The 27,756-nt window shown below is 54.6% G+C and overlaps 4 protein-coding genes across 9 annotated transcripts; 2 read left to right on the top strand and 2 right to left on the bottom strand.

The window, feature by feature from the left end:
• The first annotated feature begins 934 nt into the window (after nt 1–934).
• LOC309612238 (UPF0561 protein C2orf68 homolog) lies at nt 935–9,062 on the top strand. Of its 3 annotated transcripts, XR_014235068.1 has the most exons (5): nt 955–1,236; nt 1,320–1,438; nt 2,346–2,497; nt 2,864–6,619; nt 8,873–9,062. XR_014235068.1 is itself a non-coding variant. In XM_082357697.1 (4 exons), the coding sequence occupies exons 1-4, from the start codon at nt 1,130–1,132 to the stop codon at nt 9,050–9,052; spliced, it is 558 nt and encodes a 185-aa protein (XP_082213823.1). In that variant the 5' UTR covers nt 935–1,129; the 3' UTR covers nt 9,053–9,062. The 3 variants fall into 3 exon arrangements, 2 of the variants coding, with proteins under 2 accessions (XP_082213823.1, XP_082213824.1); XM_082357697.1 differs by lacking the exon at nt 2,864–6,619 and having other exon boundaries at nt 935–1,236; XM_082357698.1 differs by lacking the exon at nt 8,873–9,062 and having other exon boundaries at nt 2,864–7,453.
• A 382-nt stretch (nt 9,063–9,444) lies between these two features.
• Nucleotides 9,445–13,831, top strand: TMEM150A (transmembrane protein 150A). Of its 2 annotated transcripts, XM_082357695.1 has the most exons (8): nt 9,446–9,719; nt 10,243–10,422; nt 10,864–10,911; nt 11,252–11,338; nt 11,976–12,043; nt 12,323–12,450; nt 12,651–12,828; nt 13,051–13,831. In XM_082357695.1, exons 2-8 carry the CDS (start codon nt 10,256–10,258, stop codon nt 13,290–13,292), a joined length of 918 nt encoding a protein of 305 aa, XP_082213821.1. In that variant the 5' UTR covers nt 9,446–9,719; nt 10,243–10,255; the 3' UTR covers nt 13,293–13,831. The 2 variants fall into 2 exon arrangements, with proteins under 2 accessions (XP_082213822.1, XP_082213821.1); XM_082357696.1 differs by lacking the exon at nt 10,864–10,911 and having other exon boundaries at nt 9,445–9,719.
• Nucleotides 13,832–14,519: 688 nt separating this feature from the next.
• Nucleotides 14,520–16,752, bottom strand: RNF181 (ring finger protein 181). Of its 3 annotated transcripts, none has more exons than XM_082357704.1 (5): nt 16,597–16,752; nt 15,481–15,611; nt 15,188–15,297; nt 14,932–15,006; nt 14,520–14,662 (listed from the first exon to the last, which is right to left on the bottom strand). In XM_082357704.1, the coding sequence occupies exons 1-5, from the start codon at nt 16,680–16,682 to the stop codon at nt 14,603–14,605; spliced, it is 462 nt and encodes a 153-aa protein (XP_082213830.1). In that variant the 5' UTR covers nt 16,683–16,752; the 3' UTR covers nt 14,520–14,602. The 3 variants fall into 3 exon arrangements, with proteins under 3 accessions (XP_082213830.1, XP_082213829.1, XP_082213831.1); XM_082357703.1 differs by having other exon boundaries at nt 14,932–15,039; XM_082357705.1 differs by lacking the exon at nt 14,932–15,006.
• Nucleotides 16,753–18,654: 1,902 nt separating this feature from the next.
• On the bottom strand, nt 18,655–26,060 carry VAMP5 (vesicle associated membrane protein 5). Its single transcript, XM_082357709.1, has 3 exons — nt 25,715–26,060; nt 19,578–19,715; nt 18,655–19,101 (listed from the first exon to the last, which is right to left on the bottom strand). Exons 1-3 carry the CDS (start codon nt 25,715–25,717, stop codon nt 18,892–18,894), a joined length of 351 nt encoding a protein of 116 aa, XP_082213835.1. The 5' UTR covers nt 25,718–26,060; the 3' UTR covers nt 18,655–18,891.
• Between the last annotated feature and the right edge of the window lie 1,696 nt (nt 26,061–27,756).

Raw genomic sequence — 27,756 nt, forward strand, 5'->3', positions numbered from 1 at the left:
ATTTGCTGAATACTGATGGAGGTATGTATACACTCTGAAACCACCACCACGATCAAGATAATGAACCTAACCACCATCCACCAAAAGTGTTCCCCTCTCCCGACCATTGATCTGCTTTCTGTCGCTAGAGATCAGTGTCACTTTCTAGAGTCTTATATAAATGGAAGCACCCAGAGAGTCCTCTTTTTATCCCCGGCCTCTTTCACTCGGCGTATTTGTTTTGAGATTCATCCAACTTGTTGAGTGCTCGTTCCTTTTGATTGCTCAGCGGCATCCCACTGTGTGGATGTACCAGTCTGTCCCTGTTCTAATCACGGATTCCTAGTTTTGTCTCTTTTTAAAGAGGATTCAAAAATGGCACAGGCTCAGACGCCTGAAAAGCCCTGGGTCCTCCCACGCCGAGAGTTAAGACATCGGTCCGGTGGGCGCCGAGACGAGCTGGGCGGCGGGAAAGTCCGCAGAGCTCGGGTGCTGGGAGGGCTGGAAGGAGCGTCCCCGCCGGCGGCGGCGCGGAACCCCGGGCGGGCCGCTGGCTAGGCTGGGCTGGGCGGCCGGGGCGCCGCTGTGTGCCCTGCCCTGGCACTCGCCTCCTCACGATCTCTTTGGAGGTAGGTGATCTCAGTGCCCCCATTTGTAAATGAGTAAACTGAGACACAGCAGGGTTCAACAGTCAGCCAAGGTCACGCAGCTGGTGATGGAATTTCACAGCATCCAAGCACAGGAAAAAGGACGGGAAGGCGCCACACCGAACGCTGAGTGCTGTGATGGGTGCTTTGTGTTTTTCTGGATTTTCTGATGTAGCAGCACTAAGCCTAAATCCTGGTTTCCTACTGATAATGTCACAACGAAAGAAAAGCCCCGCCCGGGAATGGAAGTTGCGCATGCCCCATTGCCCCCCGCCCCGCCCCGCCCCGCCCCTCCCGCTCTGGGAACTCCGCGCGCTGGGACATTCGGCCCGGCTGGCCATTTCCCGACCGGCGTCAGGGCGCGAGGTCGAAAGTCGAGTGAGGAGGGGCGCGGAGCTCTCGGGGCAGGAGGGTGGCAGTTGGGGCAGTTGAGGAGGTGGTGGCGGCGGCGGCGGCGGCGGCGGCGGCGGCGGTGGCCGCGGCTCCGCGCACAGGGGCTCCAGATGGAAGCGGCGCCGGGTCCCGGGCCCGGGCTCTGCTGCAAGCCTGGCGGGCGGCTGGACATGAGCCACGGCTTCGTGCACCACATCCGACGGAACCAGCTCGCCCGGTACCGCCCCGCCCCGCGCCACGGCTGCCAGCCCCAGCCTGGCCTGGCCCGGCCGTCCCTGACTCCCGCTCGGCTCCCCGCAGGGACGACTACGACAAGAAGGTGAAGCAGGCGGCCAAGGAGAAGGCGAGGAGGCGGCACACGCCCGCGCCCACTCGGCCCCGAAAGCCCGACCTGCAGGTGTACCTGCCGCGACATCGAGGTGAGGCCGCCCGCCCCCGCGCGGTCTTCTGCCCCCGGGCCCTCTGCCTCCACGCGCTCTTCTTTTCTGTCTGGGAAAAAATTGTCTTACCTCTCAAGGCTCATTTCATCTCCAACGTCTATCTCGACGCTCCCCAATCGCCGCTCAGTGATTCTGCCCGCAGCACAGGGAGGGCTCAAGGCCCGCAGTTAAGCATCACTATTACCGGACGTCCCTGAGAGTCGGCAAGTTGTCCGCCGCTTTGCCCCCAGCGTACTATATTTTCGCACTCCCACCAGCTAACAGGAAAAAAGTTAGGCACAGCTCTAGGCGACCAGGACATGATTGTGGAATGAAGCCCAAACCCAGTTAATGGGTTTTTTTTCCCCAGCTTACTTGTGATCTAGAGATTACGGTAGTTAACGTATGATGCTAAATTTGCTGAGCTCCCCTTAAGAGTGTTTTTAGAGGTTATGTGCAGTCATTCACTTAGCTTTTAGAGGACCCGGTAAGATGGGAACTATTATCATTTCTGTTTCACAGTCAGGGAAACGGGCAGAGAGAGGTTTCGTAACTTGTTGGAGATCTCAGAGAAATAAATGGCAGAGCCTGGATTTGAACCCAGGCAGAGCCCTATCCACCTCTCCACTACCTTCCAACCGTGTAGACAGATGTGCATTGTATACCCACTGCGTGGTAGGACTGTGCTGGTCCTGGGGCAGGGATACAAAGGTGAATAAAATTCCTGATAGGTGGCTGATTTCACACACACACACACACACACACACACACACACAACACACACACGTACGTACATTCTAGGTCCATGAGAAGATTGGGGCTTTACAGTATGTTTTCCTGTATCATCTCTGGGCAGGGGTTCCAGCAGCCTTCCTCTGTTCCCTCTCACTCTGGTTCATCCTTCCAGATGGCTCTACCCACCCAAGCAACCCAGACTGTGAGGAGTCTGGTGAAAGCAGCACTAGTGGCAGCTCTGAGCCAGAGCCCCCTGGCCATCAGCTCTTCTGCTTAGAATATGAGGCGGACAGCGGAGACGTCACTTCAGTTATCGTGTATCAGGTACGCCTGATGGAAACAGCTGCAGCCTGAAGGTCCTGGGCCGTGATGGAAATCACTGCCGGACCTGGAGCCACTGTTTTCCTCAGGGCCAGTGGGAAGTGTTTGTTCCACATGAGAGCACAGACTGCTGGGCGATGCTTTTGAGCACAAGTCACTGCCGTCACACAGTGATTCTCAGCGGGCAACAGGGAGGGCTCATGGCCCCCAGTTGAGAGTCACTATTACAGGGGACACCTGGGAAATGACAGGCACTGGCAAGAAGTTGTGAGTCAAGCAGAGTTCTGTGAGAGAGTTTTCTAGGGACAGGGCAGGTCACCTCTTCAGAAGAGGCCAGGCCCTGAGCTTCCTGACTCTTCCTCCACGTAGGATGATGATCCAGGAAGGGTGAGCGAGGAGGTGTCGGCACACACACCTCTGGAGCCACCCATGCGAGAGGCCCTCAAGTTGCGCATCCAGGAGGAGATTGCAAAGCGCCAGAACCGACACTGACCAGACTGGAGTCGCTGTCCAGGGAGCCGCCCCTAGTTTGGGGGTGCCAGGACCAGTCTGAGCTGATCTTGAGGACCAGCCCCCCCGCCCCAGAGCTGCCACATCCACAGGAAAAGGGTGTCACAGGGATTACGCCTGGCCACCTCCCTTGTAGCCATTCTTTCTCGTATATTGGCCCATTTGACCAGCCTAATGTTCTGGACGTTTTTGAGAATTTTGTTTGGTTAGCTTGGTGTTCTGGAAGCAAAGATTCCAGGGAGAGATGAGGCTTATGAGACCTTCTGCCAACGTGCTGCTTTCTCACCAAGGTCACGTGCCCCAGGGCATCTGACCACGCTCCTCCGCCCAGCTCCATAAGCCCCGTTTGTTATTTTATGGTTCCTTTCTTCTGTGTTTCTGTTCACTTCCATCCGTGCTTTCCTAGATCATCTTTTCAGCTCTGTTTCTTTGTTCTTTTCTTTCCTTCATCTTTTTTGTCTCTCAATCCATCAGTTCCACCCTGCCCCCCACCTCCCAGTGTGACTGCGCACCTACGGATGCTCAGGACTTTGGAGATGGGGTTCTGGGGTCTACCTTTCTGACCAGCTCTCCCAGTAATTCTGATGCTAGTCAAGAGAGATGATCTTCTTTGACGCCTACTTGTGAGCATGTCTTCCTCCCCTTCCATGGTTTTTGCAGGTTTCTCCCATGCTCCACCACTTCACACAGTCTAGGTAAGGAGATCTAGAAAGATGACGCCAGAACTAAACTGTGAGGATTTCTTGCAGCAAAACCTGCCAGGGTTCGGACTACAGAATTCCAGCTTCCAACCTCATCCCTAGCTGTGAACAGACCATCCTCTGCTCAGGCTAAAAGGGAATTATCAAAACAAGCCTGAAACCGTGTTTCCAATTGTGATTTAACAGCCTTGAATGTACATACAAAGGGAAATTCAACACTAGCAATAATTACCTGTTTCAAGCCCTAGTTGGGAAAAAGAAAAAAAAAAAGCCTGAAGAGAGCCCTAGAGGGAGCGAAACAAGCCTCTTTCATCTGCCCTTCCCCTGCTCTGTGCTTTCTCCTTTTCTACCTCCCAAGAGTATAGAGTATATAAAACTCCCAACAGATCCTGAGAATAAAGATCCCAGGAATATCACTGCTTTCACCTAAGTGAACATTTTTCCTAATGCAGGTTTGGGCTACAGTCTGAGAAATCCACAAGCAATCCCATGCACTGCAGTTCCAAGCCACTTCAGTTTTCCAGCAAATGGGCCTAACCTCAGTGACTTGAAGTATGGGGTTTAAGTGAGCCCGTGAGCACTGAGACTTCTTCAAACCAAAGCCCCCTGCCCCAGAGGTTTTTCCTCATCAGGGTCTCAAGATCAGTCTGGCTGGTCCCTCTCAGCAGCTTTTCTCTTAAAGGACACCTGAGAGCACTTTTGGTTCATGCCCTACACCCCTGAAAATCTACCCCCTCTGAAATGGGGCAAGGCAGCTACTTCGACTCCATCGTTAAAGTGCAGCCAGTCACAGCTCGCTGGGAAGGTGAGTGAGGTGGATATATTAGCAGGGCCTGTGGAGGCAGCCAGGGACCAGCATGCTCCTGACCCCCAGAGCTGGCCCAAGGTTAAATGCCTTAAACTTGCCAGTCCTGGGCTCAGTTCTGCTTTCAAAGGAGAAAGTCTGTCCTCGTTCAGCCAGGCTGGAAGTGCCTTTTGACTTTTAACGTTAACTACCCTCCAGAGCCTCCTGGGTCAAGGAGACTATGCCATACTCTATCCCCAGCCTTCCTGCAGCTCAGAGCACCAGTCATTTTCATCTTCCAGCTCTTCAGCTGATCTTCTGACTTGGACATAGGATTTCACTGGAACTTTTAGGCTTCCTAGTTTGGAAATATTTTGAGGTTCGTCTTCTCATGGCTAGATGGCCCATTTCCTGGATTTATTGTAGAATTGAGAAACAAGTCCAGAAGAGGAGGTTGGGGGCATGGCGCCTGAAATTTTAGCCTCCGTTCCTGTGAGAATTGTGTACCTATCCTGTCCTTCTGTGTGTTTATCGTGTAATCCTAACACTCTCAGGTAAGAGAATGATGGGAATATCTTGCTTGTAAGCTTTTTCTTGAGGCCCTTTGCTTTTATCAAGTGCATATAAAATATTTTCCACCCAAGAAAACGTTCTAATTTGTAGCTAATTTGTGCCACGAGACTATGTAAAGCGCTAAGCCTGGTACTTAAATGAGGCATTGTCCTTCAGAGCAGGCCTGTTGGTGGTGATGGTGCCATCACTCCAGGGGTGCCTGAGATGCTTCTCTGGTGATGGCCCTCAGCCCACTGACAGCCTTACAGCTCCGCTCATTGCTTCTGCCACACCTCATCCCAGTCCAAGGTAGTACTATCCAGTATGGTTACCGGACTTGCCTCTCGATGTCTTCCAGCTGTTTTCAAATATCAGTGCTTTGCCATCAAGGAGCATGTTCCAGAGCATTTCCCAGAGGCTCTAGAGATGTCCCAAAGAGGACTGTCCCGTGCCGTTTGGTGCAGTGGCAACAGCATTAGACTAGCTGGGGCTTTCCGGCAGACTGCTTCAGAATCAGCACTCATTTAACTAGATATATTCTCAGCCGCCTAATAAAAGAAAGTCTTGTAGCCTGACAAGCATATCTCACATTAATCCAAAATGAAGTGATCTTCACTTACTAAGGCTAAGCCTTGGATTTTAAGGCTTTGTGTTTCCTGGGCCACCGTGGGTGATTACTAATAGAAGGAAGCTGGGGCCTGCAGGGGCTTTGGGCTGTGCGAGAGTAAACACTAAAGCTTGAGTTCCAGCCAGCTGGCAAGTATGGAAGTCTTTGAAGAAGGTAACGCAAGAAGGGAAAAGGAGAATGCAAAGCTTTTTGTACTGAGTGAGAGTAGGAGCCCGGCCAGCCAGTAGGACCAACGTGGACAATAAGAAATGCTTGTCCTGGGACTTCCCTGGCAGTCCAGTGGTTAAGACTCTGTGCTTCCAATGCAGGGGACGCGGGTTTGATTCCTGGTCGGGGAACTAAGATCCCACATGCCTCACGACGTGGCCAAAAAAAATGCTTCTCCCTGTGGATGAGCCTCTGAAAGGGACATTCCGTCTCCATTGTTCCACTCTGAGGGGCACTGCCATCTAGAGATTAGCCCACGAAACTGGAAGAAACCCTTTGGGGTGGTGGGTATCCAGTTTGCTGTGCATCTGGCAGGATCTGTGGATGGTTGGGTAGGGGTCCCCCAGCTGGTCCCAAATATAAATGAGGCATATAGAAAGAAAACTAAGGACAGATTACTTTCCTACCTCTGAGCCTTCTTTGGGAAGAAGCACCATGGAATGGTGACAATTATCTGAAACATTTTAAGCTCCCTCCTTGAACTCCTGTCCCTGAGGAATCAAATGACCAAGAAGCCACAGGAACCCACCCCAGATTTCCCCAGGAGGTTGAGTGATGCCAGAAGGGAAGAGAGTGAATGGCCCCTCGGCCCTCCCAGAGCCACCAGAATGAGACTGGTTGCACTGGCTCTGTCGTGTTAAGTGTGTAAAAAGCTATACATTCTTCTCTTTTCTCATTTCCCATGTTTATGCGTATGGATGAATAAAGTGACGTGGAAATTATTTGAAAATCCTGGAAGGAAGGTACTCGTCAAATACAGTATTTTTTTCATCCAATAAACTTACTATTTTTATAGCACTGTTTTTGCCAAGAGTTGTGAAATCACTTGTGTACATAAGGAAGTGAAGATTACATGCTGCCCTGAAGTCATTCAGCAGCACAGAATCAGCACTTGAAATCTCATCTCTTGTTCTGCCTATTTTAAGAACTGTCCTGGTTGGAGCATAACAAGTAGACTCACGTGGCATTAGAGCTGGAAGGGCCTTTTAAAGACATCTGGTCCTACTTTTTACCTGATATGCAACTCTTCCCTACCGACTACCCATGAAGAGCCCTTCTGTCTTGGGCTACTTCTCTATTTTAGGGATGACTCCGATTGTCATATTAAACCAAAATCTGCCTCCTTGTCAAGGCTCTGGAGTGCTTGCCTTACCCCCACTTTAAGATAGAATAGCCAGTTTAGAACCTGAGTAGCCCTCTCAGGCCTTCCCCATGATTGTGGTTGGAGAGGAACTGAAACCCAGCTCAACAGGGGATAGTAAATGTTGATTAAGAATTGCAAGGCTGGGGCTTCCCTGGTGGTGCAGTGGTTGAGAATCTGCCTGCCAATGCAGGGGACATGGGTTCGAGCCCTGGTCTGGGAAGATCCCACATGCCGTGGAGCAACTAGGCCCATGAGCCACAATTACTGAGCCTGCACGTCTGGAGCCTGTGCTCCGCAACAAGAGAGGCCGCGATAGTGAGAGGCCCGCGCACCGCGATGAAGAGTGGCCCCTGCTTGCCGCAATTAGAGAAAGCCCTCGCACAGAAACGAAGACCCAACACAGCCATAAATAAATAAATAAATAAATAAATAATACAATTAAAGTGAACTAAAATTAAAAAAAAAAAAAAAAAAAAGAATTGCAAAGCTTCCAGGGGCCTTCTCTGGTGGTCCAGTGGTTAAGACTTTGCCTTCCAATGCAGGGGGTGCAGGTTCCATTCTTGGTCAGGGATCTAAGATCCCACATGCTTCCCCGCCAAAAAACCAAAGCATAAAAAACAGAAGCAATATTGTAACAAATTCAATAAAGACTTCAAAAATGGGCCACATCAAAAAAAGAAAATATTAAAAAAAAAAAAATTGCAAAGCTTCCAAAGCAGTAGGAAATGCCGAGGGTTCACAGCACCATTGGGCAGATGAGAAAAAGGTGCCTGCTCCAAGGAGAACACCCCTGGGCAGGAAGATGGTGCTTCTTGGTAAATTAGAAAGAGGCACTCCCTTGTCCTGGGGCACAGCATGGCCAGCAGACGGACTGGATTTTACCATCCCCCCCCCACCCCCATCCTTCAGCCAGGTATTCTTGTAGAGTGATTGATGTGCACTGCCATACTTCTTGACCCTGATTTAACTACTTGTGCTGATGCAGTTTGGAAGAGGGCCCTCCAACAGGTTTCCTGTTTCCATTTTTACCTTACACTAGGTCCAAAAAGGTTTCTCCTTTCTCAAGCTGTTGTCCAGTTAGTTTATCTTCTCCATTTCCCCCATCGTACAGGGCCCTGTTTCTGCCTATTACGTTTGCTTCACCAGTGCTGCCGAACTTAAGCTCCCTGGTTCCCAGCAGCCTGGGCCCATGCTCCCTTCAGGTAAAGGTCTGTCGGCCCCAGTGTTGTCTCACAAGGGCTCCAACAGATGCTGGGCTGCCATTTAGAGTGCCAGGTACACTTCCGGTGTGTGAAAGGAAAATTTCCTGCCCTTTTAATCATGAAAAGAATGTCTAGGAGGGCACCCTTGGCCTGTTAAGTGTGGGCGAAGAATGTCTCCTGCCATATCAGGAAAAAAAGGATGTGACCGTCAAGCCTGCAGCCACCCCCAACTGCACCCTGAGGGGATTCAGGGTGGATGGAGAAAAGCAGGATATTGGCCCTAGATAGTTAAGTTGCATATCAAGGGAATGATTTCAAAGAGCCCAGACTCTTGTATCTTCCCATACATAGAAAAGCACTAATTCATTAACTTGAGGTGTCTGTTTACTGGTCTTTAATTAACAGTAAGCTTTTGATATTACAAATACCTGGGTTTTGCAAAAACTCCCATCCTGGCTTCTCCCGTGCTGCTTTGGAGCAGTCCCTCAGAGGTATCCGAGAGAGGCTGCCTCCAGGGCTTGAGTCCTCAGAAAGTCTACCGAATAAAACAATTCTCAACTTTTAGGTTGTGCATTTTTTTCATTCAACATAAATTTTGGTGAAGCTGTTGGGTAATTTATCCTCACAGTATCCTGTTTGCTTTTTCCCAGATTGCTCTGGGTCTCCTGCCTTCCTCTCCTCTCCTTTGCCTCCCAACACCTGGCCAAGTGTGTCTACTTAGAATGGATATTGTTTCAAGTGAGTGCTCAGCAGTCAGGAAACACATTTTGGACACTGACTTCTGGACAGTACACCGTGTACTTGTACCCTTGAAAATAAAATGTATCTGATGAAAGTAGACCTCCTCCAGAGTTTGCTGAGCTGAGGGAAGCAAAAGCCAAATCCAGGGCGCTAGAGTTTCCTAAGGAACAGCCAAGGCTTTGTGCTTGCTTCTCTGCAGACCCGCCTCGCCTTGGACAGCGGCAGGCACGGGGTGCCACATGGAGGGAGGCTGCCCGAAGTCACTGTCGGCCAGTCCAGGCTGCAAAATGTGCGCGGCGGCTGAGGGAGGCTTCCTCCAGCCACGTGCGCGGTGACAATCACACGTGCAGCAGGAAGGCGGTGCACACTCGGAGCTCCCCGCCTCCCGAAGCTTACCCCGCAGGAGCAGGGTAGACGGGGCTATCCTTTTGGCTTCGGTGTCAGAGCCTCCGCTGGGGTCCCACGCCACCGCCCTCGGCGTCCAGGTCCCCAGAAGTCAGGGCACCGCCCACCCTTCCAGCGTGACGCGGGCGCGGGGGCTCGGGAGTTGTAGTTCCCGGCTGGGCGCGAGCGCCAGGGCTGGGGCGGCGCGGACTCCACGTCCCGGCGGGCGGCGCGGCTCGGCCCGGGGCGCCGGGGGAGGGGCTGCTCGGCCCTTTAAATCATTCAGGGCAGCTCCGAGGGCCGCAGCCGGGGACGGCGCCACGCGGGGGCCGAGCAGACGCGGTGGCGGCGGCGGCGGGGCGCTCCGGGGAGGTGCGTATTGGGCCCCTTCGTCCCCCGGACCTGCGGAGGCGCGGGTCCCCGGATCCCGGGGCCTCGCGGACCTTGGGCTCCGGGCGCCCACGCGGGCGGGAGCGGGCCGGGCTGAGCTTCCCGCGTGAACCCGCCCCTTCCCCGCGGCGCTGGTGGTCAGGTGGCTGCCTGCCCCCGGCCGCCTCTCCACCCAGCCCCGGATCCCCTCCCAGGCTTTCCTTGGCGTGGCCCCCTGGACTGTCCTGACTCCAGCCCCTCTCCCAGCCCGGGACCCTCAGGCCAGGGAGAGTGGCTCCCTTTCTGGATGTTAGGGCCCCGCGGCGTTTCTGAACATCTGGGTGGAACGCGGAGGCCCCCGGTGGATGCCGGAGGGTGTCCACGTTGCGGCGGGGGCTCAGCCCGAAGTGTGGGCGCTCAGAGCCGCAGCGGGAGCCCTGCCTCTGGTGTTGACCACCTTCCTCTCCCCCGCACCGGCTTTGGCCAGTCACTAGACCCTGGACTTTGACCTGTCTCTCTCCACCAGGCCCGGGCAGCTGATGGTTTTGGCGAAGTACCTTAAGGTAGCTGGGTCCACCCCCTCTTCCCCACCTACCTCTTGTCCTCCCCCCACACCACCACCACCCTGGCTCCCCTCCCTCATGACCGCCTGGATCCTCCTTCCTGTCAGCCTGTCAGCATTCTCCATCACTGGCCTATGGACTGTGTGAGTAAAGAGGGGGATGGGGGTAGGCAACTAGGGGACAAAGTGGACCCAGGCTGAGGAGGGACAGGACCCAACAGGAGCCTGATGGCACACACAAAGTCCCTTGTCCTGTTGCAGGCTCCAGGGTGGTACCCAGGGTCATTCTGGCTGTCTGCAAAGCCTGGCCTGGTGCCTGGGCACACAGCCCCTTGGGACAAGCTGGCACCACTGCTGTCCAGCAGGGTGGCCCTGACAGACACACTTCTAGCCAGGGCAACTTCCAGAGGTCTTCTAGCTTGGGACTAGGCTGTGGGTTCTAGAGTAGTGTCAAGCTGCAGGGCCACCCCAACTTGAGTCCCCGGAAAGGACAATGAGGCTGAATGGGGGCAGAATCAAAGGAAAAGAGTCAGTGGGAGAAAGCTGGGTGCACCATGGGGCGGAGTGACCGTTGTGCTCCCGCAGGTATGCCATGGCCGTGATGAACCACCACGTGTGCCCCGTGGAGAACTGGTATGGCGCACTCTGCAGACAGCCTCACTCTAAAGCTCCCTTCATCTCTGTTCCCTCTGGGGCCGGGGCTGCCTCGAGCCAGATGGAGACACTGGGCCTCACTGCTCTTCTCTGACATTGGCAGCGCCTGCCCCTCCCCAGGCATGGCTTCGTGCCCACCTACCTGCTTCCCACCGTCATTCGCCCCTTTGGCTTCTGTCCTAGGGGGGCCCTGGGAAGTGGGCTCTTCTGCCCCTGCCAAGGGAGGTCTGGGAGGGTGGTCTCCGAGAGGCCTGAGGCTACAGGCCAAGGGCCTGGGGGAACCCCTTTCCCCCAGGCTACTCTCTGTCCTGCCTGCCAGGTCCTACAACGAATCCTGCTCTCCTGACCCCACTGAGCAAGGGGGCCCCAAGACCTGCTGCACCCTGGACGATGTCCCCCTCATCAGGTAAGGCCTAGAAACCGCGCAGGTCACAGAGACCCAAGGCCCTGCTAGACTCCCAACTAAGCCCCCCCCAGCAAAGGCCTGTCCTTGGGTCTCAGGAATAATAATTCCACTAAGAGCACTTAATTACAATATTACTTACCAATTACTATGTGCCGGACCCTGTGCTGAATGCTTTACATGCGTAGCGGCATTTAATTCTTCTAGCACTAAGGCAGCTGTTGTTTTCACCATTTTATAGGCAAGGAAAGTGAGACAGAGCTATGTCATCCATCCAGGTCTCTCAGCTAGTAAGTGGAGGCACCTGGATTTAAGTTCAAGCTCTCTGTTTGCCCAGCCCAAGTTCTGGCTTAAGGGAAGCCAGACCCCCTGCAGGCCTTGACAGTCTCAGGGCATCCAAGAGCCTCGGGGTCTGCTGAGCAATCCTGGGCATCGCCTACCCCAGCACGCACACCAGCTCTGCCCTGGGGGGAGGTGCGGCCAGCCTAGGGCCAAATGTGAGGGGCACGGGCCCTTCTCATCATTCGGGCTTGCCTGCTAAGGAACAGGCACAGATAAGGCAAGGGAGAGTGGGCAGGCCAGAATGGGGCCTTCCGGTGCTCCTGCCACCCCTCACTCTGTCCTCGCCCCCTCCTCTCAGCAAGTGCGGCACATACCCCCCAGAGAGCTGCCTCTTCAGCCTCATTGGCAACGTGGGTGCTTTCATGGGTGAGTTGTGCCCTCGGCCTGACCACCGCCCCGCTCAGTCCCGCCTGCCCTCACACCCGCTCCCCACAGAGGCCCAGGAAGCCCTGGCCTCGAGCCGCCTACTTCCCTTCCGTTCCTTGAAGGCCCAAGGCTGACTCGTACACAGCCACGCTGGTAGGGCACACCACCCGCCTGTCCGTTCACTTCCTGCCCTCAGAGTATCTGGTGGAAGCTGGTGGGCTCGCTGGGCTGGGCTGGGCCAGGGCCAGAGCTGGCGCCACCTGTGCTCTCCTCCCCCAGTGGCCCTGATCTGCCTCCTGCGCTACGGGCAGCTCCTGGAGCAGAGCCGTCATTCCTGGGTCAACACCACAACGCTCATCACAGGCTGCACCAACGCTGCGGGCCTGGTGGTGGTGGGCAACTTCCAGGTGCGCCCGCCTGCCCACCTCTTGAACTTCCCTGAAGGGGGCCAGGCTTTCGGCAGGGGCCCTCAGTTTCCCGAGGGTGGACCCAGGCTGAGGGGTCTGCCCCTCAAGGTTGGGGGTGGGAAGAACAGGGCCCGGGAGGGAGGGACGGAGGGGGGTGGAGGGGGGCTGCTTCACGGGTCAGCCCCTCTCTCCGGGCCCAGGTGGATCACGCTAAGTCTCTGCACTACGTCGGAACCGGCGTGGCCTTCACTGCCGGGCTGCTCTTTGTCTGCCTGCACTGTGCCCTCTCCTACCACGGGGCCACTGCCCCCCAGGACCTGGCTGTGGCCTACCTGCGGATCGTGCTGGCAGCCATCGCCTTTGTCTCTCTGATCCTCAGTATCCTTCCAGGACAGGGCGGCCAGGAGCTCCTCCTGTAGCCCAGGCCCTATCCCACCCAAGATGGGGATCCGCCCCCACCCAGGGTGGTCTTCTGCCCCCCTCTCCCCGAGAGGTGAGGCCTGGTCCTCTGCCCCAGCCTAGCCGCATATCCGGGAAGGCAGAAAGGGTGTCGCGAGGCTCCCGCCCATCCTACTGAACGTCTCCTTAGCCCCATCCCAGGCGGGGTCTTCTTCATCCACGAGAGCTCTCAGCTGCAGCACGGGGCAGCCCTGTGCGAGTGGGTGTTTGTCATCGACATCCTCGTCTTCTACGGCACCTTCAGCTATGAGTTCGGGGCAGTGTCCTCGGAGACGCTGGTGGCCGCGCTGCAGCCTGCCCCCGGCCGGGCCTGCAAGTCGTCCGGAAGCAGCAGCACCTCCACACACCTCAACTGTGCCCCTGAGAGCGTCGCCATGATCTGAGGCCTGGGGAGGGTGGCTGGCCCGGCCTCCGCAGCTCCCCACCCCGTATCTCCTTTGCGTTTATTTTGTACCAAAAAACGATTTTGAGAAAGTATTGTGTTGGGACAGAGGCTTCCTCGCTCCTGGGGGAGTGGCCATCCCACACCCACCTGTGCCATACAGGAGCGGGCCCTGGCAGCTGCCCAAGCTGCGCACAGCCTGCTCCCCACACCACAGTGTTATTTTTATGTTTTAAAGGTCACGTATCCTCATTCACCCAGCCAGCCCTTCAGGTGCCTTCTACTCCCCCGGTGCCAAGGCCAGACCACTGGGGTTTCCTGCTGCAGGAATTGGGGGCTGGGAACAGCAAGAGGGACAGCAGTCTGGGGGCGGGGGTGAGCACTCCTTAGTCTGTGGGAAGGCCTACTTCTGGGCCCGCTGAGCTGCACTGGGATTCTTCACTCTGTCCCTTTCTTTAGGGCAAATAACACAGCAGAACCACGTCGGTATTTTAGTACTTTTTTTTATATATATATCTATTAAAAGAATTCTAATTTGCATGTTTGTAGTCTGTTCTGGAGAGTCGGAGAGGGCCTGATCCTGGCTTTCCCTAGGCAAAGGATGGGAGAAAGCCTCTGCCCCCAGGGAGGGTCCTGAGCGCCCGCTGCTCTTTGAGAGCAGGACTGCCAAAAACAAAGGATGCCAAGCGCTATCCAAATACCCGGCAAGGGCTTGAAGGCCCTTTCTGGGCCTTTAAACAGTCTAAAGAGCCGACTCGATCATTTCACACTTCCTGTCCTGCTCAGAGTCTGGTTTGAAGTTTGATTCCACACTCAGGGATATGAGGAAGGGAGGATACAGAGAATAACTTGAAAATGTTTGTTAGAAGCAATCTTTGCAGTGAAGCTAAAGAAAGCCCCTGGGATTCTAAGGTTGACTAAAGATTGCAGGGGGAGGGAGAGAGATGGGCTAGTTTTTCTTTACCATTTTTTTAAGTAACTACTGGGTGCCAGACCCTGACGCATTTTGCTTTCCAACCACAGACACAGAGGCCCAAGCCCTGGCTGGTCCGGTTGGTGGCCAGGTTCTTGACCTGGGCCCTACTGCCCTGAGGCCGGCAGGCTTTGGCAAAGAGGGATACACAGCCTGGTACCTTCTACGGTTCAGGACCACCTTCCCCCATAGCAGCAGAGACCCACTAGAGGGTACAGAGTCCCTGCCCAGGCCTGTGAGCAATGGAGCGGCAAGATGGGTAAAGAAACCTTTAATGAGAATTCGAGGCAGAAGAGGAAGGTGTGGAGGAGGAGGGCTGGCGTGCGGTCCCAGCCACCTCATGTGTACATGGCTCCATGGAGGTTCTCGAGTCGGTGCTTCTGCTGCTGCTTGCGAGCCTGAAGAAAAGAGGGCACGCTGGGCAGGGGGCCGTACCCCGAGGCCTGTGGGTGAAGGGACAGAGCAGCCACCGTGGGGCTGGCTCACTGTTTTCGGGCCCTGGGCACCTGCGATGCCAAGCCTCTTGCCCCTCGCTAAGATCACTGGGAAGGCCGCCAGAGTCAGGGACCATGAGGCCTACTCAGGCCTGCTGAGGTGGGGAACGAGAGCGTCAAGGACGGACTCAGGGAGCCCCGTTACCACCCACTCCACTTACCCAGCCCCCTACCTTATCTCGTCTATACTCCTCATAAGTGTCATCATCAGTGGGCAGCTCGTGGCGGCACAGGGGGCAGGAATTTGTCTGGGAAAAGCAGTGCAGTGTACGAGCCCAGGTCTGGTCTTGATAAGCTAAAAACCGTCTCCAGCTCCCAAATCCCACCCCTACCCCTCTCCCGTCTCTGATCCCCCCAGTAGTCCATAAACAAAGCGGCTTGAGAACTGGGCCCAGGGCAGGGTGAGGGCTGGGAAAAAGGAAGCAGTACCTTGCTCAGCCAGGGCAGAATGCAGTTGGAGTGGAAGAGGTGATGGCAAGGCATCTCAATGGCAGTCTCCTCCTCCTCAAATTCCAAAAGACACACGGGGCACTTGAGCTCTTGAGGAGGGAGTGCTAATCAGGAGAGCTGCTATCGGCCCTACCTCCCAGCTCCCACTCCTGAAGGACACTTCTTGCCCCAACGTGGCCTGGAAAACTGAAGGGCCAGACCATAGTCTGGCTTCCAGAGGGGGTGGGTCTGGCAGACCTGACCCAAATCGTGGAAAGAATTAGTGTTCTCACCAGCCTGAGAGCCCCTGATGACTGTCCTGGGGAGGTTCTCAACTGCAGTCTTGGCAGCAGGTGGAGGCAGGTGGTGATCCCAATCTACTACCAACCCCAAGTCTTCGAAGTCCATCCTATTGAAAAGGGACCTGGGAAGAAGAATCCAAGGTTAGAACCAAAGAAAAATCATACTTTCGGGGCTTCCCTGGTGGTCCAGCGGTTAAGAATCCACCTGCCTATGCAGGGGACACGGGTTTGATCCCTGGTCCAGGAAGATCCCACATGCTGAAGGGGAACTAAGCCTGTGCACCACAACTATTGAGCCCGCGCTCTAGAGCCCGCGAGCCACAACTACTAAGCCTGCGTGCTGCAACTACTGAAGCCCTCGCACCTAGAGCCCATGCTCCGCAACAAGAGAAGCCATTGCAATGAGAAGCCCACACACCGCAACGAAGAGTAGCCCCCGCTCGCTGCAACTAGAGAAAGCCCGTGTGAAGCAACGAAGACCCAGCACAACCAAAACACAAAAAACAAAAAAACCCATATTTTCTCATTGCCCCCACAGTCCACTAAGCATTAACAGATAAATACTCTGCCCAGCTACTAGTAGTAATAGCTACCCCTCAGTAGTGCTCACTACATAAAAAGCACAGTGGGAAATGGCTTACAGCTGCCATCAGACAACCCCAAGCACGCAGGCTGTTTATTCCCATTTTACACATGAGGCAGCAGCTCAGAGAAGTTACCCAGGCCACGCAGGAATGACCTGGTAAAGCCAGATTCCAAGTGGCAGTGTGGCTTCCATGCTTGGAGTTCCTAACGAATATGCCTACTCACAGCCACAGGGCCCCTACCCCGCCCCCATGACCCGCCTACTCCAGTACCTCCTAGAGCCCACTGCCCTCCGGCCCCGACTCCCCCGACTCTCCAGCTCGTCTTTTCCAGAACCCCCTTGCCCGGGCCCCTCCAAGGACGATCCAAATTATCGACTTCCCCCGAATCTCACTGTGGAACTAACTCTCCTGATTATCCGTCCTCCTCTGAATCTACTGCCCCAGATAATCCGCCTTCTCCAGCCAGCTTCAGCCCAGAAACCTGCTGCGTGAGCCCTACCTCCCAGCCCCGCGCACCCACCTTGCGAGCTCCAGCAGCATGTTGGTTCGGGCATCCTGCTCGGGGTGCAACGGCTCGCAGTCGTGTTCATCGAAATAAGACGCCATGGCAGCGGGCCTGACACAGCCCTCAGACCCCGCTGGACCTCAGCCTAGCGGTGCTGGCCAATAAACTGGCGAGTTGAGGGAGGGTGACCAATCATAGCATCCGAAAGGCGGGCACAGTGGCTCTTTCGCCTCAGGGAGAGCGGAAGTATTGATTTTATCACCTTTCATTGGCTCGATTAAGTCAGGTGACCAAAGGCTGAAGCCAATGGCAGGGGCCGGGGCTGGTCAGAAAACTTTCGATTTGCAGTCCCGGCCTAGGGTAGGTTCATGGGAGTGACGTGTGGATCGCGTCCCTAGAGCCCTGAAAAACCAAGGGTCTGGGCTGTAGGGGTCCTCCATCCGCTCTGTGGCTCAGAGAGTCTCGGCAGGACAGATGTCAGAGGTGTCTCTGAGAGAGAGAGGGAGGCCCTGGCCCAGGGATCATGGTTCTGCGAGCCTAGGGAGGCCTGGTGTCAGGGTGCTTCCCGCTGCTCTGTCGCGGCCTCGCCGGGCACTTCTGCACGTTAGTTTGTTCAGGACTTGGCGCTTCACTCCTCCACGACTCCCGCAAAACAAACAAAAATTTCCTGCTCATTTCTTCTGTGTTAGGCACAGTAATAAAGGCTGGGGCAGCCTCCCCAACCGAGAGGAAGACGATCCCTGCAGGGGAATCTGGGGCCTTACCAGCTCATGGAACTATGTGTGTGACCTTTAGCCCATTGCTCAACTTCTCCCCTAGCTTCTGTAAAACCAGTGGCTTGAATTAAATAAGTGGTTTGCATCCCCGGCTACCCATGAATCTCCTGGAGAGAGAAGAAGAGGAGGGGTTGCAGCTTTAGGGAAAAAAACAAAAAAACCGTGTCTGATACTTAGCCTCAAAGATTCTGATTTAACTGATCTAGGCCTGGGAGTGGTACTTTTTTAATAAGTTCTACCGGTGATTCTGATGTGAGGCAAGGTTGAGAACGACTGCACTAAATGATTTGGATGATAGCTAGCATTTAGTTGGCATCTAGAACCATTACATTGAGAGATATTGTACATAGGGTATAAATACTCTTCACAATCATCCTGGGAACTAGTATCATTATCCCCTGTTACATATGTAAAACCCAAGTCCACATTCACAGGGCCTCTTAGTGGTGTTGCACACCTAAGTGCAGCACCGGGTGCTTGCCTCCATCTTCCCCAGGAAAGGCAGATGGTGGTGAGCCTAGCAAAAGTAACACGCTCTATGCGGGTACAGCTCCACACAACTCGATGGTTTGTTCTTGTTTCTCCGTCAGTAGCCCTCACTCCACCTAACAAGGAACTGTTTCTGTTGCACACTTGACCCTGAATTCCCCTTCCCACCCACTTTGACATGCAGTTAAGGAGTTCAGGCAGCGGCTGCCCTGTTTCCCAGGTCTTGGTAGGGCCTTTCCTTCTTCCCCAGCCTTTACCCAACCATCTTACTTGGTGCCCTGAAGGCACTGCCTCCCTGGCCCTTTGAAAAGCCCCAATTCTTTCCCACAGGGCAAACTTTGTGACTCTGCATTACAGCACCATAGAAGGAAGCCCTTTCCCTTTCCTGCCACCTACCCCACCTGTGATCTGGCGTAAAGCTTGAGGGAGAAATTGGAGCAGAGGTGCTCAAGGGGAGAAGTCTCTCTGAAGGTGAGAACCTTGTGATATAAAGATCTTGGAAGTGCTTTCCTCTTTGTCATCCTATCTGGAGTCCCATGGGTCCTCTGAACATCGCAAGACTCAGAAAAATAACAGATTTCATTCTCAGGGAAACAGACTTGGAGGGCACTGGTTGAAGGGTCTGGTTTGGGGGCTGTTGTGTCTTTACACCTGCACCCCAGAAGGATCTGTCTGTAGGGTTGGATCAAGTTGAGAAGGGGGAAGGGCCACCTCCCAAGGCTGGAGTCCTTTGGGACTTTTTTCTGTTTTCTGAAGACCTTCAAACACACACATACACACATACACCAGTTTTTAACCAAACAGCAGCTTTTAACCCAACAGCAGCTTTTACTAAGCTCCACGTGGGGCTGCCCTGGCATGGCCAGCGCAGCAGGTTGCCCTCAAGGGCCAGTCTCTGGTGTGATAGGAAGTAACAAAGGTGCACAAATTGGTGCTGCCCTTCCACGCTCACTGGGGTGGCTCAGAAGGGAGCAAACTCCAGGGTTCTCTGAAGACCAGAACCGACCAGTGTGGCTATTCGGCCTCTTTTCCAGGCCCAACTGTGTCATTCCCCAGGCCCTGAGGCAGCGCCTGCATCCTGGGCCTGTGGGGCACTGCTGCCCTTGCTGCTTTGTGGGAGAAACATGGCCAGCAACACAATCAGGAGGATGAGCAGACCACCGCCTACTACCAGCCCCAAGTAGATCCGGCAACGGACATTCTCCCAGCGCTTCTTCTGGGCCAGAGTCTTGGTTGTCTTGCTGAAGGCGGAGCTCTGTGGACACCCCCAGACACAGGGTAGGAGTTAGTGGTTTCCCCAGAGCCCTGGACCAGCTCCTTCCAACCCAGCCCCGGCAAGGCCTAGTATCCTCCCGCAGCCTCCCCATCCTGTCAGCTCCCTTTCTCTACGCAGCCTGCCCTGGGATCCTCCCAGCCTGACTCCTGGTCTCCCACACTGGTGTAGCCCTTGACTCACAGCCCTACAGGCTCACCCCAAGTTAACAATGCCAGTCTTCAACCTGTAGGAAGATCCACAGCTTCAAACCAAGGCCTTCGTACTTCATGAGACCTCCCCACCCACTGCATAGCTAAGCTAGGGATGCTTCAAGAAACCCACGGTCCCCACACCGGCCCTTGGGTGAGCCTCAGGCCCTACTAATGGCCGGGAGACCCTGAGCACAGCCTGAGAGCTCCCCCTGAGGGCCCCTCCTAGCCTCTCCCTCCCCCTCCCTGCTTCTCCAGGCCCCACACCATGTCCAGGAGTTGGTCTGAACGCTGTTCCAGCTCCGCCAGCTTCCCGTCGCGCTCCAGGACCTTGTCGAAGTTGTTGAGCATGATTTCTGTCACCTCATCCGCCTGCCGCTGGCACCGCTCCAACTCTTTCCCTGCCTGGACACCAAGCCCAAGGTCAGGGCTACACGAGGCCCCCACCTGACCCTCATCTGGTCCTGAGACCTAGAGGCCTCCTTGCCCCACTGCACAAGCGCACGCGTGTGTGCATCTGCGCGCGCATGCACTTGTATGAGTAAGGGGAACAGCGCCTTTCATGCAAGGGTCTGATATGTGCGGAGGGAAGGGCTGGCCTCTTGGGTGTGTACGGCTCACCTTTGGCTCCTCCCTTTGCCCATCAAGGCAGGTCCTAGGTCGGCCTTGACTTCCAGCATCTCAGCTTCCTCTAAGATGCCTGAGGATGGGACCTTCCCAGGACCCACCCTCCCACAAAGCAGACGCTTGGCTCACCTGCTCCAGGATGGCCTCAACCTACTGTGCACCTGCCTGTGGCTTCCCACTGGCCTAAGGAGGCAGCAAAGAACACAGAACCAAGCTGCTTGGCCAGAGCCAGACAGGGAGGAGATCCAGCCCACTAAGCTAGAGGGATAATTTTGGACCACCACACATTATAGCCTCTGCCTAACCACACACACACACACACACACACACACACACACACACACACACACACACACACAAACTGAGATCAGATCTCGCTCCCCTCCCTCCTCCAGCCTCTGACTGGTCAGGCCAGTTCTGCCTCCTGGCCTGACCCTGCTCCCACATCAATGCTCAAAGTCGATTCGCTGTCTGCCTGGGAGCCTCGGCCTTCCTGGCCTCTGGCCTCCAGCTTTCCAGCTAGCCAGGATCTTCACTGGGATCCAACTCACACAGGAGAGACCAGCTCTTGGATTTCCCAGCCTGGGCAGCAGCCTCACCTGACAAAAGAACCCAGCTCATTTCAGAGGACTGGGAAGGGAGATGCAGGGTCCAAGCTGGGGGAGAGGCCAGGAAGAGGAAGAACACAGGGATCACAAGCAAGAAAGAAACTGGGCTTTGGATACATGCAACTGGGAGAGACCCAGGGCAGGAGGCCCTGGTAAGAGCTGGAGGTCCAGGGACATGTCAGGAGATGAATCCCAGCGGATTAACAAACCACAGGAACTCCCTCCCCCAGCCCTGTCCCCCAGAGCCCAACCCTGTTCTCATCTCCTCCTCACAGAGCATGGGCCAAGCTCCCTTTCCTGCCAGACTATATTGCCCATTGTCTGCAGCAGACATTTTGGCACTTGACTGAATTCCACTTAAAACCAGAGAAAGGGAAGGGATCTGGTGGTCACAGAGGGCCACCTCCTACTCAGCCAAGAATCCCCGTTCAGGATCCCTGCAGCTGCCTTGCATGTAACCTCCAAGCATTCCCAGTATATGAATCCTATCTCCCCAACTGGACCATAAGCTCCCAGGGGGAGGGCAGGGGCCAGTGCCCTGCCTTTGTCTGCCACCAGCCTGGAGGCCCAGGAGGCCACCACAATGCTGACCATCCGCAAGGACTCAATGAGTGAGCCAATCGCATTATAACTTATCCAAATGCAACTGTCATTCTCAAGTTTGTTATCCCAGTGTGTTTATCTAGCCCAGCTGGAGTTTCAAGGGGCAGGCATCTGAAACCCAAGTAGGTCAATATTTACTCATGAGCTAGAAAAGCAACCCATTTCCAGAGGGGGCCGGCAAACCACGACAGGGCGGTACACTCATGGGCTGGGGGAAGCAGTAGCTGGGGAACAAGGAAGCATTATGAAGAAAGCAGGGAATTTGTACTCATCTCTTGAATTTTCCTGAGTCAACCACCATCACCACTATTATTATGACTAAATTATTCAACAAGTCTCCATTACTTGGAGTCTCTCACATTCAAACAGTCCAAGGCAAAAACCTGGGAATGGACCAAGATTCAAAAATGAGAATCACTGCTAGAGATTGGTGGGATGTTACATATCATTTTTTCTAATCTAAATGCTACAGCTGTTGTTATCTTATTCTCCAACATGGGGTGATGTTGGGTCACATTCTTCAGGACAGCTGGCTGTGCCTCCCACTGCAAGCTGTAGCCTCCTTCCCCCACTGCGAAGCCAGGCCTGTCCGGAGCCCAGATGGGCCCAGGCCTAAAAGAACACATTCGCACCAGGGAACACAGAGGGCTGAGGCTCAAGTCTCTAGCCCTCCTCAACCAGAGGAAAAAGGACACTGTATGCACGGGTCTCTGCTGGCACGGTGATTCAAATAAAGAACTGCGGGGTGTGGAAGGAGGTAAAAGACCGGAGGGCGGCCACGCTGCATCCTGCCACATAGAACTCAACATAGTGCCTGGCACACCGTGAACGCGTGGAAAATATTTTCTGAATGAGTTGGGCCGGTTCTTGAAAAGATCGCTATAGGCTGGGGGAAAGAGGTGTGTATGATACAGTTACAGAAGAGTAATGAGTTTACCCCATGAGATACAAATAGCGAGTGTTGAGCCGCCCACAGACAGGTGATTCCTGAGAACCGAGATGGACGGGGCGGGGGGAGGGGGGGGGCGGTGGCGGCATGTGGTGGAGACTACTGCCACAGGCAAACAGAGACACACTCTGGACAGTGACGGATCTGGCAGAGGGTAAAAGTCAAGAAGAGGAAGCTCCCGTGGAGGGAGGGATGGATCAAGAGTTTGTGTAGGTTTCTGAGCCTGGAGGGGCTTCAGGAGACTTTCTCTGTTGGTGGTAGACTGGCATGAACGAAAGTGAGATAACTCAGGCCAGAGGACACCAGAAGGCATGTAGAAGTGCTATCAGCAAGGGTATGTGAAGAGGTCCCCAGGCTGGGGGGCCGGGAGGAACGGAGGGCAAGAGAGGAAGGGTGGGTGAGAGAGGAAGGGAGGGTGAGAAGCACTTCCGAGCTTGGGTAGGGGCAGCATTTTTGGCAGACGGAGGGTGGTAGTTACACAGGAAATTGACAGACTGTTACCCGGTGCGCAGAATATCCCTCCTTCAATTCTCGAATCTCTCCTCGGGTTTTTCCAGGCCAAATACAGCTGGTTCCTCTGAAAAGAAAGCTCTCAAAAACCTCCCTGTCCAAACTCTGCTGTCTCCCCTCTTTCCTGATTAGTGCCTACGAAACCCTATCCCAGCTGTCACTGTTGTCATCTTCAGAGGGACCTGGGCAGCGACCTGGTGTATCACCTCCGTCCTGGGTCAGCGCTCGCCTGAGCTCAGAGCCTAAGAGCCGGGCTCTGCGTTACAGCCCTGGGTTCCTTCAAATCCTGCCTCTGCCACTCACCAGCTGAGTGACTAAAGACTGGGGATATGACCTTTCTGACCCCTCCGCTTCCTCATCTATAAAGTGGTGACAATAATATCTCCCATAACATTAGCTAAGGCATGTGGCATGTTATAAATAAAGTGCTTAGCACAAGTCCTGACACATACTAAAATGCTCAATAAATAATAGCTATTATTGCGGTAGCCCAAGTTTCCCTAGGTTTTTTTTTAGCTGTCAGATCCCAGGAACCACACCTGTGGTCAATAAAACCTCTTAAATATTTTTACGAAATACACAGCCAAGCAAGCTCTTCCCTGTTGCCACCTTGTGCACTTAATCGTTTCTAACCTAAATATAAAACTTGACATGGGCCTTTGATAACCTATATCTAGTTTATTTCCATCAGGCGCTGCAGGCTGTTGAGAAGGTTTTACCTCTTGACAGTAATAGCTCCCACTCAATGGGCACATACTCTGAGCTGAGAACTGTGCTGCTAGCTCTTTGTTCACTTTATCTCATTTAAGCCTCACTACAATCCACTGAGGAAAGTACTCTCATCCCAGTTTTATAAGAAACTGAGGCTCGGAGGGGTTAAATCACCCATCCAAGGTCACAGAGCCAGTGAGTAGAAGATCTGGGAGTTGAACAAACTTAGTCTCCAAGGATCACATTCTTAACCCCTGTGTTAAACTGGATGCGGGTAAAGGGAAGTCAAATGCTTTAGCTGGCTGGCTAAAGACTCACCAAGTTTGATGCTGCCAGCTCAACTTGTGTGCATATGAGGGAGGCCTGTGGCTCAAAACCCAAATTCTTTGCACAGAGCATGAGTGAGGACCATCTACAAGATGAATGAATTCATTACCCATTCAATTTCTATCTTTTTTTTTTTTTTTTTTTTTTTTATGGCTGTGTTGGGTCTTCGTTTCTGTGCGAGGGCTTTCTCTAGTTGCGGCGAGCGGGGGCCACTCTTCATCGCGGTGTGCGGGCCTCTCACTATCGTGGCCTCTCTTGTTGCGGAGCACAGGCTCCAGACGCGCAGGCTCAGTAGTTGTGGCGCACGGGCTCAGTGCTCCGCGGCATGTGGGATCTTCCCAGACCAGGGCTCGAACCCGTGTCCCCTGCATTGGCAGGCAGACTCTCAACCACTGCGCCACCAGGGAAGCCCCAATTTCTATCTTTCCCATCACTATTTTGTTCCTACTCTATCCCCTATACCAGTCACCATGACTGGCACAAAGGAAATGCCCAAGAAACATTTGTTAACTGAATGAATCAGAAAAGAGGAGAAAAGAAGGGAAAGCAAGAAGGACCAGGTAGGGAAGGCGGATGGGAAGAAGGAAGGGAAAGCGCTAGGGGTGGACAAAGGGGCAGCAATAAGAGAAAAAACAGAGGGAAGGGGCTAGGAGATGGTTGGGAGAGAGAGATCAATCCCCAGGCTCAGATCCACTATTTGCCTCAGATGAACCTGTGAGAGTCCCAGAGTTTCCCAGCACCCCCCAGTAAATTATCACAGCCTCAGCCTTCATTTCAAGAGTTTCCTCTTCTCACCAAGTGCTAAGGGCCAGCCACAAGCCCAACCTAACCCTGCCTGATTCCTTGCTCTGCCCGCTGGGAAGTGGGCTCTGGGCTCCATCCCATTCCCTGGGCCTCCCTCAGTTTCCTGGCCTGGCCTTAGAGCTCAGTGCTACCTTCCTGCCCCGCTTCCTCTTCCTGCCTCCAGTTCCCTGGAGATGAGGCCATCCAGGCATCTCGACCCCCAGCCAGGCCACATCCACATCCATCACACCTCTGCTGGCTTCTCCATGGCGGAATCTTTTTTTTTTTTTTGGCAGTATCTTTTTTTTTTTTTCTCTTTTTGGCTGTGCCATGTGGGATCTTAGTTCCCTGACCAAGGATCGAACCTGTGCCCCCTGCATTGGCAGGGCAGAGTTTTAACCACTGGATCCCCAGGAAAGTCCCTCCATGGCAGAATCTTAAAGCACCGAGCCTGCTTCCTGCCGGGCACAACTTCCCAGGAGTTCCAGGGGAGAGGAGAAGCGACTGGCACCAACTGCTCCTGACACCTTTGCCTTGGAAATGACAAGTGGGGACAGAGGCCAGAGTCTACAGCAGGAGTGGGGGATGACTCAACTCAAGAATGTGTCGCTAGGTACGGGTTAGAAGGCAGTCAGGCTATGCCACACTGATAACTTCAGTGGAACTTTTATAGTAAACATCTTTCTTTCTCTGTCCCCAGGGGAAGGAGTTTGCCCTCCAACACCCTGCCACAGGGCTGGCCTCTACCACCCCATCGGCTCAGGTTTCCAACCCCTGGGCCAGACTTGGCTCCTCACAGCTCCAGGAAGGGCTGAAGAGGTCACCATATTACCCACCACTTCTCAGGAGCAGGTTTTGAGGGCCAGGCAGGTCTCTGCCATTGTATCTCCTCTAACCTCCTAAGGACCCAGCAAGGCGGGTATCGCTGACCCCACTTCACGATGCGGAAAAAGAGGCTCAGGGAAGCTAAGTGACTTGCCCGGGGTCACAGAGCGGGTAAGTGGCCACCACCAGGATCTCAGCCCGGAGTCTGACTCCGAAGCCGGTGCTCGTAACCGCTTGGCCCCGGCAAGTGGGAAGCCGGAGTCCCGCTCACTCGGCGCGGGGCAGCCGGGACCCTCGCACAGGCGCCCTTTCCCTACCCCGATGCGCGCGGCGAGCCGAGGGTCCGGCCCCGGTCCTGCTCCCGGGCGCCGTTCCGAAGGACGCCCCCGCCCTTGGACTTCGGACTCCCGCCTCGCACCTCCCCCCACCCACGCCCTCTGCCCCCCGCCCCGGGCCCTCACCATCGCCGCCGCCGCTGCCTCGCCGCTCCGGTTCCTCTGCCCGAGCGGCCCCAGTGCCAGGGAGCTGGGAGGAAGCGGAGGGCGGGGCGGGGCCTGCCTGGCGGGGGCGGGGGGCGCGCCTTCTGGGAGCGGCGACCGAAACCAAGTCAAATCAGTCAAGTCGGAAGCGGCCGGCGATGGCTCCCGGGATCCCGGTTCGGCACCTCTCCCCGGGCCGCCGGCGCCCGGCTCGGGATGACTGCCCAGCCTGGTGAAGTGGGACCTCCGCCCAATCAGCCTGGTGCCTGGTCTACAGCTCGGGACCCCAGTCTCTGAAATGGTCCCAGTGGAGTGGGCTCTGGAACGGGCTCAGGGAATCCTCTCTGGAACGGCATCCAAGCTCAGGTAGACCGGGTTGATCTGGGGAGGAATCATTTATTCATTCAACAAGCTCCTGTAGGAGCGCCATTGTCCTGCACTGTGCTAGGCGCAGGAAACGCAGTGAACAGCTGGACAGGGTCTTTGCCACCTGGGTGAGTGCAACTCACCCATAATCAAAAACCGACCACACCAAAGTTCTGAAACTAAATAAAGTTTATTCACAATAAATATCATGAGTGCACTGCCTGCCACTGGAGGGTACATTTTAAAACGGTCAATTGTATGTTTTGTGAATTTTACCTCAATTAAAAGAGAAAACAGACCCCCGTGGAGAAGGTGCTAGCTCTAGCTTTTTCTTTCTTTCCCCTTCACCACGTGGGCAAGTGCAGGCCTGTCCTGATATGACCCCCTTCCTCAGCTGGAGGATTAGGGAGGCTGGTGTGTCTAACCTTCTGTCCAGAGCCTCCCTGAGCTGAATCTATCCATCCTCAGCCTGCCCTTTCACTGCTACAGAGAAGCCACCAGCCACCTGTTCTCTACCCCACCCCATACCATCCCAACATCTCAAAGGTGGCCCCTCTGGGGGAAGGGGGTTGGGGGCTTCCCTCTCCCACGTTGACCCCCATGTGAGCACAGACCCCACCCCCAGCCTGGACAGACTAGGTCCCAATCACCCCAGTTGCTTGGACCTCAAGTCTAGAAGTGGACTGAGAAGAGAGAGGATGGACAGGATCCTGACAAAGTCTGCCCCCAGGGTCTCTTCTGTGCTTTCCTCCCTTCCTAGTTTTCAGGGCATGGTTCTATTTTTTTTTTTTGGCTGCGCTGCACGGCATGTGGGATCCTAATTCCTCAACCAGGGATCAAACCCACGTCCCCTGCATTGGAAGTGTGGAGTCTTAACCACTGGACCACCAGGGAAGTCCCCGGAGCATGATTCTAGAACCTGACTTGCCAGTACTAGTCCCCAGTCCTGTTTCCCAACCCGGCCCCTTCCAGACTCCCTCCCCAAATCAGGTTCTTTTCAATTCTGGAAAGCCTATGGGGGAAATAGGGACAGAGATGACGTGAACCCTTCCCCCAAACCAAGGCGCACTGGGCACTGGAAAGATTGACAATGATGGTGGAACCTGGTGGAGAGGAGGGAGGCTCAAAGACAGAGAGGTCCATTGTCCATGGAGGGGAAGGAAGGCCATAGGCCCTGTCCTGTGACACTGACTGTGCCCAGCCACGAGATACGGGTGAGAGATGCTCAGCCCCTCAGGACAGCTGAGACCCAGAGGCCCTGCTAAGTTCCAGAAGGACAGGGGCAGACAAAAGACAAATAGAACTCGCAGAACCACAAGAGAAGGAAAAGCAGTTCAGTTCCTCTAACCCCCTCACTCTAAGACTACAACAGGGCCACCAAAGAGAAACGGCAATGATGGGAGGGGTGGGAGGCCCTTAACCAGATTCCTAAATGCTCTGCCCAGGTAGGCTTCATGTCTCGGCTAACACTTCCAGCAGAAAACTAATAAAGGAAATGGCAAGACCCAGAGGGGATACTTGAGAGTCTTACATACTACCCTAAAATGCTGGGAAGGTTTTGAATTTTCCATACACCAAGACCTCCAGAAAATTCCTGTTCTTGAGACCGGTGACAATGATGGAACAAGGGGAGATAAAGACAGAGAGTTTCCATCTTT

This window comes from Balaenoptera borealis (genome assembly GCF_965194805.1).
Source record: "Balaenoptera borealis genome assembly, chromosome: 15".
Classification (NCBI taxonomy): Eukaryota; Metazoa; Chordata; class Mammalia; order Artiodactyla; family Balaenopteridae; genus Balaenoptera; species Balaenoptera borealis.

What these genes read in the sequence shown, in the direction of transcription:
- RNF181 (XM_082357703.1), bottom strand. Translation starts at nt 16,682, where the DNA reads ATGGCGTCTTATTTCGATGAACACGACTGCGAGCCGTTGCACCCCGAG. An exon ending in CATCAGGGGCTCTCAGGCTG is followed by an intron (nt 15,298 to 15,480) that starts GTGAGAACACTA and finishes TCCCTCCTCAAG; the next exon opens with AGCTCAAGTGCCCCGTGTGT. An exon ending in AGGAGTATAGACGAGATAAG is followed by an intron (nt 14,663 to 14,931) that starts GTAGGGGGCTGG and finishes TCTTTTCTTCAG; the next exon opens with GCTCGCAAGCAGCAGCAGAA.
- VAMP5 (XM_082357709.1), bottom strand. An exon ending in CAGACCAACTCCTGGACATG is followed by an intron (nt 19,102 to 19,577) that starts GTGTGGGGCCTG and finishes GGGTGTCCACAG; the next exon opens with AGCTCCGCCTTCAGCAAGAC.
- TMEM150A (XM_082357695.1), top strand. Translation starts at nt 10,256, where the DNA reads ATGGTTTTGGCGAAGTACCTTAAGGTAGCTGGGTCCACCCCCTCTTCC. An exon ending in GTGTGCCCCGTGGAGAACTG is followed by an intron (nt 10,912 to 11,251) that starts GTATGGCGCACT and finishes CCTGCCTGCCAG; the next exon opens with GTCCTACAACGAATCCTGCT. An exon ending in CTTTGTCTCTCTGATCCTCA is followed by an intron (nt 12,829 to 13,050) that starts GTATCCTTCCAG and finishes GCCCCATCCCAG; the next exon opens with GCGGGGTCTTCTTCATCCAC.
- LOC309612238 (XM_082357697.1), top strand. Translation starts at nt 1,130, where the DNA reads ATGGAAGCGGCGCCGGGTCCCGGGCCCGGGCTCTGCTGCAAGCCTGGC. An exon ending in CGACGGAACCAGCTCGCCCG is followed by an intron (nt 1,237 to 1,319) that starts GTACCGCCCCGC and finishes GGCTCCCCGCAG; the next exon opens with GGACGACTACGACAAGAAGG. An exon ending in GTACCTGCCGCGACATCGAG is followed by an intron (nt 1,439 to 2,345) that starts GTGAGGCCGCCC and finishes TCATCCTTCCAG; the next exon opens with ATGGCTCTACCCACCCAAGC.